The 12,968-nt window shown below is 39.9% G+C and overlaps 1 protein-coding gene across 1 annotated transcript; it reads right to left on the bottom strand.

Moving 5' to 3' along the window:
- Nucleotides 1–6,747: 6,747 nt before the first annotated feature.
- On the bottom strand, nt 6,748–7,745 carry LOC111022135 (uncharacterized). Its single transcript, XM_022299300.2, has 4 exons — nt 7,469–7,745; nt 7,345–7,394; nt 7,016–7,097; nt 6,748–6,929 (listed from the first exon to the last, which is right to left on the bottom strand). The coding sequence occupies exons 1-4, from the start codon at nt 7,728–7,730 to the stop codon at nt 6,883–6,885; spliced, it is 441 nt and encodes a 146-aa protein (XP_022154992.2). The 5' UTR covers nt 7,731–7,745; the 3' UTR covers nt 6,748–6,882.
- Nucleotides 7,746–12,968: the final 5,223 nt, after the last annotated feature.

Raw genomic sequence — 12,968 nt, 5'->3', positions numbered from 1 at the left:
AGATTACCGAATTAGGCACCAAAGTAAATCTCACCATGAGAGCAGTGGGAAATCAGGCCCCAGCTGGGGGACCGATTTATTTCAACAAGGTGAAAGTTCCCCAACCCAAGCCCTTCTGTAGGGCGCGAGATGCTAAAGCTCTTGAGAACTTCATCTTCGACCTTGAGCAGTACTTCAAGGCGACAAGCACGGTGATAGAGGAATCGAAAGTCACACTAGCCACAATGCATCTTGCTGACGATGCGAAGTTGTGGTGGAGAGCGAGATATGTAGATGTACAAGAAGGCAGATGTACCATCGACACGTGGGAAAAACTAATGCAGGAACTTAGATCCCAATTTTTCCCAGAGAATGTAGAGATCCTTGCCCACCTTAAACTGCGTGAATTACGACACACATGAAATATTTGAGACTATGTAAAGTAGTTTTCAGGATTGATGTTGGACATCCGTGATATGTCCGAGAAAGACAAGGTCTTTGCTTTTATGGAGGGCTTGAAACCATGGGCCCGGGCCAAACTATATGAACAGAAGGTACAAGATAGCCCTACTACTTACGCAACAGCCGAACGACTGTTCGATCTTAGCAACGATACATCACAAGAGCAGAGGAAGACCCAAGCTTCTTCTAGTAGTGGAAACAAACCTGCTAGATCGAGGTCCCCTAAAAGTGGGGGAGCTGACAGAAATGGAGGAGGAAACCGCAGACCCTTCCAGCAGAGAGGTGGAAATACATAGAGAGGGCCGAACCTACAAAACAATAACAATCAGACAGGACCATCCTACTTCATTTATAAAAGACCGCATAGAGTATACGAGTGTCCGAATCGAGCTGCCCTCCGGCCTTCCAAGCCACATTGACGAACGATCGAGCGACCGAACGGGAAGGCCCCGAAACAGATACTCCTCCCGAAGACGTCGATGACAACCCCCATATGGGAGCACTCAAATTCTTATTGGCGCTTCAAAAGAAAGCCGAGGAAGTGAAGGAACCTCTAGAACGTGGTCTGATGTATGTAGAAGTGTGAGTCAATCAGAGAGCTGCAAAAAGCACTATGGTAGATTCTGGTGCCACCCACAATTTCATGACGGAAACCGAAGCACGTCGGCTGAACTTGCGATGGGATAAAGACCCAGGAAAGATGAAAGCTGTCAACTCGGCCGCCCTCCCCATCATGGGAATTGCCAAGAGAGTCCCAGTAAAGCTAGGGACATGGAGTGGACATGTCGACTTTGTGATAGTGCGGATGGACGACTTCGACGTAGTGTTGGGAATGGAATTTCTACTGGAACACAAAGTCATCCCCATGCCTCTCGCTAAGTGCCTGGTTGTAATAGGTTCCGATCCCACGATTGTTCAAACAAGCATCAAACAACCAAGCAGAGTGAAGATGATATCAACACTCCAACTAAAGAAAGGTCTCGCTCGTGACGAACCAACGTTCATGGCCATCCCTGTTGTGGAAGGAGGAAATTCTGAAGAGCCAATTCCCAGAAAAATCCAGCGAGTCTTGAATGTGTATGTCGATGTAATGCCAGACAACCTACCCAAAACTCTACCTCCAAGACGGGGGACAGACCACGAGATTGAATTGTTACCGGGGGCAAAATCGCCTACCAAGAACGCCTATCGGATGGCTCCTCCCGAGCTAGCCGAACTGAGGAAACAACTTGATGAGTTACTGAATGATAGATTCATCTGCCCGGCTAAGGCTCCCTATGGGGCCCCAGTCCTTTTTCAAAAGAAGAAAGACGGAAGCCTCCGCCTATGCATCGACTATCGAGCATTAAACAAGCTCACTGTTCGCAACAAGTACCCTTTGCCCATCAGCATAGACCTTTTCGATCAACTTCATGGGGCAAAGTACTTCTCTAAACTGGATCTGCAATCTGGGTACTATTAGATGCGCATCGCAGAAGGAGACGAACCGAAGACGACCTGCATCACTCGGTATGGGGCCTTTGAATTTCTTGTCATGCCCTTCGGCCTTACGAACGCTCCCACCACCTTCTGCATAATGAACCAAGTGTTTCGTGAATATCTCGACAAATTTATGGTGGTATACCTAGATGACATAGTCGTCTACAGTCCAACCATGGAAGAACACCAGGTACACTTACAGCTTGTTTTCGAGAAGCTCAAGCAGAACCAGTTGTATGTCAAGCGGGAAAAGTGTTCTTTTGCTCAAGAACGCATCAGTTTCTTGGGTCATGTCATAGAATGTGGTCAAATAGGCATGGAAGATGGAACGGTCAAAGCCATTCAAGAGTGGAAAATTCCGACGTCCATCACAGAACTACATTCATTCCTCGGATTAGCCAATTACTATAGGCGATTTGTGGAAGGATTCTCGAAACGGACAGGGCCCTTAATGGAATTACTAAAGAAGAACTAGAAGTGGAATTGGACCCCAGAATGTCAAGCCGCATTTGAGAGTTTGAAAAAGGCGATGATGGAGGGGCCAGTGTTGGGGATTGCAGACGTCACACAATCGTTCGAAGTCGAGACTGATGCGTCAAACTTCGCTGTAGGAGGAGTGTTTCTCCAAGACGGTCACCCCATTGTGTACGAGAGTCGCAAGTTAAGTGATGCTGAAAGGAGGTATGCTGCCTCCGAGAAAGAGATGTTAGCAGTAGTCCACTACTTGAGGGCCTGGAGCTCAGTCTGTCACTTCTTCAACCAACCAAAGTTATGGTCCAAGAAAGCTAGGTGGCAAGAATACCTTGCCGAGTTTGATTTTCAGTTTGAACATAAGCCAGGTCGAGCAAATCAGGCAGCAGATGCCCTAGCAGAAAGAGCGAACATGCAGCCCTGTGCATGTTAGCTCACCTAAAAGCGAGCAAGCTAACTGGATCCATTCGTGAAGCCATCAAAGAGAACTTACAGAATGACCCAGCTGCCCAAGCGATAATTCAGTTGGCCAACGAAAGGAAGACTAGACAGTTTTTGGTGAAGAATGACCCCCTCTTCACCAAAGGTAACCGTTTGTACGTTCCCCATTCTGGGAACCTAAGGAAGCTCCTACTTGGGGAATGTCATGACACGATGTGGGCAGGCCATGCTAGATGGCAGAGAACTTACGCCCTGCTAAAGAAAGGCTATTACTGGCCGAATTTGAGAGACGACGTGATGAGGTATACCAAAACGTGTCTCATCTGCCAACAGGACAAGGTCAAGCGAAACAAAATTGCGGGTTTACTGGAACCCATACCAATCCCATCACGACCATGGGAGAGTGTGTCTCTCGATTTCATCACGCACCTACCAAAAGTCGGGGAGACAGAAGCGATCATCGTGATAGTTGACCGGTTCTCTAAATATGCTACCTTTATTCCAACTCCGAAGATGTGCTCGGCCGAAATGACTGCACAGTTATTTTTCAGAAATGTTGTGAAACTATGGGGTGTCCCTGAGAGCATCGTGAGCGACAAAGATCGACGCTTCACAGGGACATTCTGGACAGAACTTTTCCGCCTATTGGGATCCAATTTGAACATAGCTTCGAGTTATCACCCACAGACATACGGACAGACGGAACGCTTCAACAGTATGCTAGAAGAGTACCTCCGCCACTTTATTGATGCTCGGCAAAAGAATTGGATCCAGATGCTCGATGTAGCTCAATTCTGTTTCAATTGCCAAAAGAGCACCACCACAAGAAGAACTCCTTTCAAAATCGTGTGTGGGCGACAACCTATGTTACCTCATGTTGTCGACCATCCTTATGTGGGCAAGAGCCCTCAAGCCTACAATTTCACTAAGGAATGGCGTCAATCCATCGAAGTGGCCCGAGCATACCTGGAGAAGGCGTCTAAACACATGAAAAAGTGGGCAGACAAAAAGCGAAGACCATTAGAATTCTAGGCAAGAGATCAAGTCCTTGTGAAATTGAGACCTGAACAACTTCGTTTTCGAGGTAACAAAGACCAGCGCCTTGTGCGAAAATACGAAGGACCTGTCAACGTCCTTCAGAAGGTGGGCAAGATATCCTATAGGGTTTAACTACCCTCATGGATGAAAATCCATCTAGTAATCCACGTGAGCAACTTGAAGTCTTACCACCCCGACACCGTCGACCCTACACGAAACGAGGTAACCCGTCCAGCAGTCACGTTGACAAATAAGGTTGACAAATAAGTTGAGTCAATCCTCGCCGAAAGAACACGTCGAGTAGGAAGACCACGAAGGGACGTACAAGAATTCCTAGTCAAGTGGAAAGGGCTCCCAGATGAAGAGATAAGTTGGGAGCGTACTGAAAACCTGAAGACAACTGCAGCAACAATTGAAGAGTTCGAGCAACGACAGTTGACGGGGACGTCAACCATATAAGTGGGGGAGAATGTCATGGTAATGCTTGTCCAGGGCATGTTGCCTGTGGCTGCATGCCCGTAACAACCTCTTTCCACATATTATTATGCCATGTATTAAGTTTTGCTTGTTATTTTCTTTTCCTTGTACTTTTGGTGGCGAGTGGCTTCTCGCCACTTTGCATGTTCACACCTGCCATAGCAATTATGCCTTAGAATGTACTAAAAGAGGGTACACCTAGTCATCCTCCCTACATTGCGTTGTATTCTTGTCTTGCCGCTAATCTATTCTCTTGCATTCAAGCTTACAACAACTTTCTAAAATGTTTTCAAACGTTTTCCAAAACCTTTTTCTCTAACCCCATTTTCCAAAACCGTTTTCTCGTCAACGAGGGTGGAGGTTGCGACATATAGCCTTTGTGTTGCTGGCTATTCGTTTCTGCATTGGCTGACTTGCTTGAGGGTGAAAGCAAGTGCCGCAAAATCGCTTTCTGAGTCCCGTTAAAGTGCGATTGTGACACTGGGCAAGGCGCTTGCAACGTTAGCGCTGCAGGTGGGCGGTCTCGCGAGTGGAAATAGCGCGCTGGGACGTGTGCGGGTTGAGCGAGGCAAGCGGCAGGAGGCATGCACAGCAATGGGTGATGGCACGCGCGGTAGGAGGCGATGACGAGCACGCGGAGGACGTTGCTTTGTTAGGTTAGCTCGTGATGGTAGGGTGTGCTGTGTAGTCAACGTGCGAGCGGTGGGCTTATTCTTCGATCAAGGCATTTTTTTTGCGTCCTCCTCGAAATCCATCTTCCTTTTATGTGGCTTCCCGTCTTTATCTTTCTTTTCATTGACGTAGCTTGATTCTTAGACCTCAAGCCCAAATATGATCATATCAATAGGGAAGGGCAGTTTGATGCATTCTTGTTGAGAATGAAGAAGAACATAAATCCTCTTTTGAACAAGAAAATTTGGTCACATAGATCCTCGATTTTGCCAGAATTCGTTGATAGCACCGTCACACACTCATTTTCTAGAAATACAAAAAAAAAAAAAAAGAAATTCCACAATCGAACTACAAAAAAAGAGTGGGCTAAAAAGCAGACCCAAATTATCAATAAGCTCTCCTAGCACGTTGAAAATTCGATCGAAAATCCCACATCGTGCTTGCCTACACATGATATACCGAACCTTATTTTGTTGTTTGAGTGATGTGCCGCCCCATCACTTTGAAATTGGCTCGTGTAAGGCCCTACAAACCATTTCACATTTCTCAAGATAAGGTGCTAACAAGTTGCTCATTGGTCCAAATCGACCAAGGTAAATCAAAACGATTTAGAGGAAATGAGTTCAAACTCCATGATCATTACCTACCTATGAACTAATTTCATATTTGTTTCATTAACAACCAAATGTACTAGGGTTGGACAGGACGATTGTCCTGTAAGATTAGTATAGGTGCGTGCAAGATAGCTCTGACACTCACGGATATAAAAAAACAAAAAAAAAACACTTTCAAAATTGAGATGGCTTAGCTTTGCCCCACTCAACAAGCTTGAGTTTGCACATCTGACTGAGAAAATAACAAAATGGCCCGCATTAAGAGATTTACTAGCTGACAAATAAAGTATATATTTGGTCCAAAACATTTTTATTTTTGTCTAACAAATTCCTAAATTTAAAAAAGTGTATAATAAAATTCCTAAACTTTCATCCAACTTTAAAAAGTATCTAATAAGTTGTGAAAATATTGTGTCTAATAGGTCACTAACATACAAAAATTAAAAAAAAAAAAAGAAGTTAAGTACCAATTAGATGGAAAATTAAAAAGATAGAGACCTATTAAACAAAAAATTCAAATTTATGTGTCTCATGGGTCTTGAATTTAAAAAGAAAAAAAAATGTAATGGGTGAGAATTTATTAGATACAAAATTGATTTAAGAGATTTAGAGATGTTTTTTAGAGTTTAAGGATATATTAGACACAAAATATTAAATTAGGTTTTGAGACATATTAGCTAAGTTATAAAATCTATTAGATATAATAGAGAAAAAGTTTAAGGACTAAACTTGTAATTTAACCTTAAATAATAAGTTGCATGCTATACTATTAAACTAAAATAAAAATAAAAAATAAAAAATAAAACTTAATTAGACTGTTTTTTTTTAATACAACATGTGGGAGTGAAAATTTGAATTCTCAATCTTATGATTTGATACATATGTCTTGTCTTAACTCGGTGAATTGTGCATTGGCATATTAACATGAGGTTTCTTCTGCTGTGAGCTAAGTAGCTCCAGACTCAAAATTGAATATGAATATTAATTCAAAAAAAAATAACATTATAGAATTGGATCACCTCCTATTCTTATATCATATTAAACACTCTGTAAACCCATAAGTTTAAAAGTGGTAGGATATTCACAGTTTAGGGCTGTAACAATTACAAACCAATGAGCAATATGTTACCATTCCATTTGATTGAGCATTTAATTTATGTAAACACATCTTTAGTACCATAATTACATGTAATACAATCAAGGAATAGAAGTGCTTAAATGAAGTGCTTTTTGTTGTTTTTTTAGATGTTTAGCCCCAAAAGAATCGCTTCCATGACTGCCAAGGCAAAAACCCACCTGCCCAAAACTCACAAATGTAAAAAACCAAGGCAACTTTTGACGTAAAAAATCATCCCTAAATACTCGAAAGTCACTATTAATACCGCATTGTGGGCAACGGAAGTAGTCGTCCTCCATAAGAACAAGCCCCGAACCTCCACATTCTTCACATCTTTGCTGTGCCACCTGCCCACTTAAGATCATGATTCTTCAACTTCATCGATTTTGGTTGGACCTTATTTTTTGGTTCGAATATCATATTAAAAGTTGTACCTCAAACCAATTAGTAACGAAAGGAAATCCACTTTTATCTGTATCGTGAGATACTTAACAACAATATCTCTATCGAACTGAAGCTTTTCGAGTTTCCTAGATGTTCTAATTTGTTAGTTAATGCGGAATTTAGTTTGCAATTTGGAATTGGTAAACTCACAATTCTCTTGGTGAACTCAATTCCGGCCACCACAAACGGGGTTACTCCAGCTGCAACATATATAGGATACAAAATGAAAACAAAAGCAATAGAGAGTATTGAATTGGAAGATTGGCGATTTTACCAATGGCGCCGACGGCTATTTGCCAAGTAATCTGGAGTTGGGAGGGATCAGCTTGCTGCTGCGAAGCGGCGTCGTTTATGGCGGCAATCGTGGTTTTTGGTCTCCGATTTGGGATCGAATTTAAAGGTTTTGTGAATCGGAAGAGAGAGTTGGAGATTGGGGCTAAAGCTTCCATTGCTGAAATTTGGAGTTTGGAGTTTGGAGTTTGGAGAAGGGAGGGGCAATTAAATGAGCCGTTCTCAGATGCGACACGTCGTCCCATGTTCACCACTCACTTCATCAAAATGTGAAATATCTTTAATTCTTTTTTACCTATTCTTTTAGGTTATTGAAGAGTTTTCAAAGCAAAACAAAAGAAATTAAAGGAAAAGTGGATCTTTGGTGGTAGCATCCTTAACTCAAGGTGGGTGGTCGGTTTCTAACTAGATCTCGCTTCTCATGGTCTTTGAGTTCATTGATAAAAAATTTTAAGTTCATTTACCATGGCTTGTTCGTCACGAACGAGAATGTTCAACTTCAGCCCATAAGGAATGAAGACCCGTTTCATGCGGTCTCTAGATGCCTTCATCAAATCTATTGTTTATGCAAGCTTCACGGGACTTCTGGCAGTTCTATAGTTTAAACAATTATATATTCATAGATATATGTGTATATATGTTGGGATTGGTCGAGCGAAATCGACATCGGAACGAATCAAGATCGAGTCGGGACGAAGAAAGATGAAAAATAGTGGAAGAAGCGAAACTGCAAGCCAGAGGAGTCGAGGAAGCAGTGTTGCAGTGCTGCTATAGAGTGCCCCTGGTGCTAAGGGACAACATCGCAGTGCTGTCGTGATGTGGTGCACACGGATGTTTTCCGTCCATAGTGCCATGACACTTTTGCAACTTATTTAAAAGCAGTTTTTCGTGTTTCAGGGTTTAGCAGCTCAAAATATTAATTTGAGTGAGTTTTTGAGGCGGCGGCTCAAGGTATTGACAGCAACATTGAGACAGATCAAAATAGACATATTCGAGGTAATTAGATCTGAGTTTATCATTCATGTACGTAATTATAGTGTGTTATAATACTAATTAGAAGCTAGAGGGTTTTCGTTGGAACTTGTAGAGGATGAATATATGGGGAGATATTTGTGAGCAGTTGTACCAATGTCATATTAGTAAAACTCGCATCTCAGCGGAAGATGGACGTAGCCATTGTTGGGTGAACCAGTATAAAATTCTTTATGTTGTTATTGATTTCCCTTTAATCTCTTATTGTGTGTGATTGCTTTTAATTTACTAGATATAAATGTGGAAGGGAAAATTGTTAGAGGCTTAATCTCCCAATAATGTATATATGTCATCCTGAATATAGTTCAACAGTTCAAATATCTTACTCATTTTTTATAAGTTGGTGGTTCAATCCCTCGTCTCCTAGTGTAGAGATTTTTCAAATCAATATTATATATCTAAATAATAATTTAAAATTACTGTACTTTTTAAAGCATTTATAAAAAAAGTGGGTACTTGGTTAAAGTTTTTGGTAAAATATAGTAGTTCTGCTGAGGTTGTGATTGGTTTGATTGGAGAAATTGTGGGTTGATGATACGATTTCAATTGAAAGTTTTAACCAAAAAAAAAAAAGGTTCGAACTTATACTTTCATAGGAACCAAATATTTGTGGAGTCGACAATGGAGAAAGGGAGAGAGAGGAAGTGGCGTATGAAGGAGATCCAAATTTCTTCTTTTGTACGTGTGAGGGGGAGAAGAGGCCTTTAGAAAAGATTGTTTGAGGCTGAGCCCAATATAAAGTCCAAATGGACTCTCTCACACCAACCCCAAATGAAACCTTAACATAAAATTAAGTTGGGTAATTAGTAACTTCTTAAAACTCCTTTCATGGCTGATTTTGAGACTCCATTCAAGGTAATTTTCAACTTTCTTGTTCTTATGAGGTGAAAAACTCAATACACAAGCATATGCAATTGTAGGTACAGTAATTGGTAAACCAAGGTCGATTCCATGAAGACAAGTTATTGCAAATATTATAAAATTGAGATTCAAACAAGTACTAATATTAATAGTATACATGAGAAGCTAAGAAGAGACCATTACAAGCTACCAACATTCCATGGGAAATCTAGACCTAGGGAGTATAAGACATGTGAGAATGAGATAATGCTAGTATTTGCATTTCACAACCATGATGATGGAAAGAAGGCAACTCTTGTTATCACTTCACTTTTAAGATTTTTACACTAATTAACTTGGTGAGATAAAGTAATGTATTATAGGAGAAGAAACTACAAAGGACATGTAGAATCTTGGATTGTGTTCAAGGAGCTCATGAAGAAGAGATTTGTGCTTCAACACTACTAAAGAACTACTGCCAAACAAGTCAACAAGCTCTACCAAGGAACCAAACGTATTGAAAATTACTATACAAAGAGATGGAGATGACCATGAACCGCTTGCACATTAGAAGAATATGAGGAGACCACGATGTCTAGATTCTTTGATGGACTCAATCTGGGCATTGCCAAAAGGTAGACTTGCAACCTTATAAAGATGTGGAGATGAGCTAATACATCTTGCCGTAAAAAAAATTGAGGAGAAAAACCATAAAAGAAAGCCAAAAGCTACCCCAAAAGCTACTTCTAAGTCTAATTCTAGTTGGAAAAAGATAGCAAACCCTTGGAGTCCAAACCTAAACTTGTCTATGTAGACAAGTTTAAGAAAAATTGAGTCTCCACCAAACAAAAGTCCCAACCCAAAAGCCCCCACTTAAGACAAGAGAGATTAAATATTGGAAGTGTCATGGTGTAGGTTACATGAGTAGAGATTGCCCAAAGAGATGGAAAGCTAGTAAAAAATGACGAGGAAGAAATTGAGGAAGAGGAAAGGGATAGTAGCATGAAGGAGAGGATGTCCAAAGCGTAGCCCTAGTTGCTAGGAGGACCCTCAATGTCCGATATAAGGAACATCCCTTAGGTACATAGTAAACTCCACCTCTTGTAGTATCATTAATTGTAGTAGGAGTTGTACTAATGTAGCATAGTATCGACATAGTTGAAAGATTGAAGTTAGTCATCACACCACACTCATGGTCTTATAGATTGCAATGACTTAATGATAGTGTCACACATCTCTGCCCATTCTTTATGTGTCATCCCAACCTGTTGTTCTTTTAGGATATTGTGCATCTTCTTATATATGAGATACTTGCATCTTCCAAAACCGAAAATTTTTCCCGTTAAATCTCATAAACCCCTCGAAGTTAGTCTTTCCACAGGATGCCATGATGTTGAACACCTACATCTCTTGTACCACTTATTAGGAAAATTGCTTACCAATTAACTTTTCCCCTTCCACAGTTCGTCAGTGAAAAAACTAAGCCAACCACAATAATAAGAGAAATATATGGAAAACACACTAAACGACACAAGCAATTTGTACTAGTTCACCGAACTATGGTTTACATCTAGTCTTCCACGATAATGAGTTCTAGTATTATTCTAGGATAAATACAATTAACAATACAATATTTGTTAAGATAATCTCTCTCTAGTGCCTCACCAAAGGCATACTAACTTCTAGGAACTACAACATAAAAATCATAAGATTACAGGAATCAAAACCTCACCAAATATCCACGAGAACTGGTTGTCGATAATGCACTGTTGTTGGGTTTATGCCATAAACTCATGGTTTGTAAACATAAAACAAATATTCATTCAATAAAGTTGTTATTAATGTAGTATCCGAAATCCAATAAACTAACATCCGAGGTTATGTCATGTAATTGGAACAATATATAACAGATATACAGTATATATTTAATATACAACGTATATATTTGATATACAGTGTATATACATACAGTATATATTCGATATACAGGTAGATAATGTTCCAATAGTAACCTAAAGAGTATATAGTATATGGATAAGGTTGGGTACCTTATCCTGGTAAAACTATGGATACGACCCACTTTATAATAGTTACAAATAACTTGTTCTAGGTCGTTCTTGTGGAGAAATGAGAGTGGAGGTATCCTATGTAATGAGTTTATATAAGACTAGACCATAAAATAAATACTCTTGTCCAATGCTACATTTTATGACTATGAAATTTGATAAATGGATGTCAAGAATGTTTTTCTGAATGGCAATCTTGAAGATAGTATTTATATGTCTCAACCAGAAGGGTTCATTAAGTAAGGTCAAGAGCAAAAGGTTTGCAAGCTTAAACGATCCATTTATGGTTTAAAATAAGCATCTAAATCTTGGAATATAAGATTTGATACTGCGATCAAGTCTTACGGTTTTGACCATAATGTTGATGAACCTTGTGTATACAAGAAGATCATCAACAACACTGTATCTTTCTTGGTGTTGTATGTGGATGATATCCTACTCATTGGGAATGATGTAGGTTTCCTAACTGACATTAAGAAGTGGCTGGCAACTGAATTCCAAATAAAAGATTTGGGAGACGCTCAGTTTGTTCTAGAGATTCAAATCATAAGGAATCGAAAGAACAAAACGCTAGCTGTTGGGACTTTCTCTACCTTAAAAAGATTAGAGACTCGTGCAAGCGCACACGATCACAAGTAATACTTGGGAGTAATCCAAGGTCGAATCCTCAGGGACTCGTTGCTTTTCAAAATAGTTTAATAAAGTGAGTGGTTCAAATATGCAATTGCGTTTTATGAAGAAAATAGTGATGAAATGTTGTTATTTGGGGTTTTAACTATCAAGAAATTTAATAAAACTCAACCTCTTTGTTTCCTACCTTAGTTTTGATGCAAAACAGGGGAAATACACTCTGTTGGGAAAATGTGCCAGGTGCAATTCTAGCTCTTCTTGGGAAACTGAGTTCTACTCTTTCACTACCGCTTTTGGTTGATGCAGAGGCTTGGATAACCTACAATCATATGTCTATGTGTTATTACAATCCTAGAGAATATTTATCAACTCATTTGCATTATGGGTCAGAGGGCCTATGTTTAGGACCATATTTTATGCATTTATGTCTAAGTTACATCACATGTTGGTTTCCTATTATTTTACTTTACTCACCCTTCTTAGGGTTGGACTTTAGTGTATAAATCAAGTTCCCACTGGCCAAATGAAAAAAAGACGTAAAGAAAAGTTTTTAAAAACCAACCCAAAAAGGTGTCAGGCGCAATTCTGGGCAAATCTAGGCAAATCCCGAGCGTGTTGAAAATGAAATCATTTTGACTAAAGCATTCCACAAAGAGGTTGATAACTAATTAGAACATTATTAAAGGAAAGCAAATGCACGAAAACATAAAAAGAAGTATTTTTCATTGAATTAAAATGAATAAACGAGCCGTACAATGAGTTCTAGCTTGACCTTTTTTTTTTCTCAAGCATGAGGGGAGTATAAACTCGCTAAAGAACCTGAGAAGAGAAAAATAAATGCAGAACCAAAGGTAGAACTTGAATTAAAAGCAATACGGTAAGCAAAAGTATGAAAATACGAGGAAATAACAACTA

The sequence above is a fragment of the Momordica charantia genome (genome assembly GCF_013281855.1).
Source record: "Momordica charantia cultivar OHB3-1 chromosome 10 unlocalized genomic scaffold, Mcharantia_2.0 BLBB01000010.1, whole genome shotgun sequence".
In the NCBI taxonomy this organism is placed as follows: Eukaryota; Viridiplantae; Streptophyta; class Magnoliopsida; order Cucurbitales; family Cucurbitaceae; genus Momordica; species Momordica charantia.
This window is presented reverse-complemented; position numbering and strand designations above follow the sequence as displayed.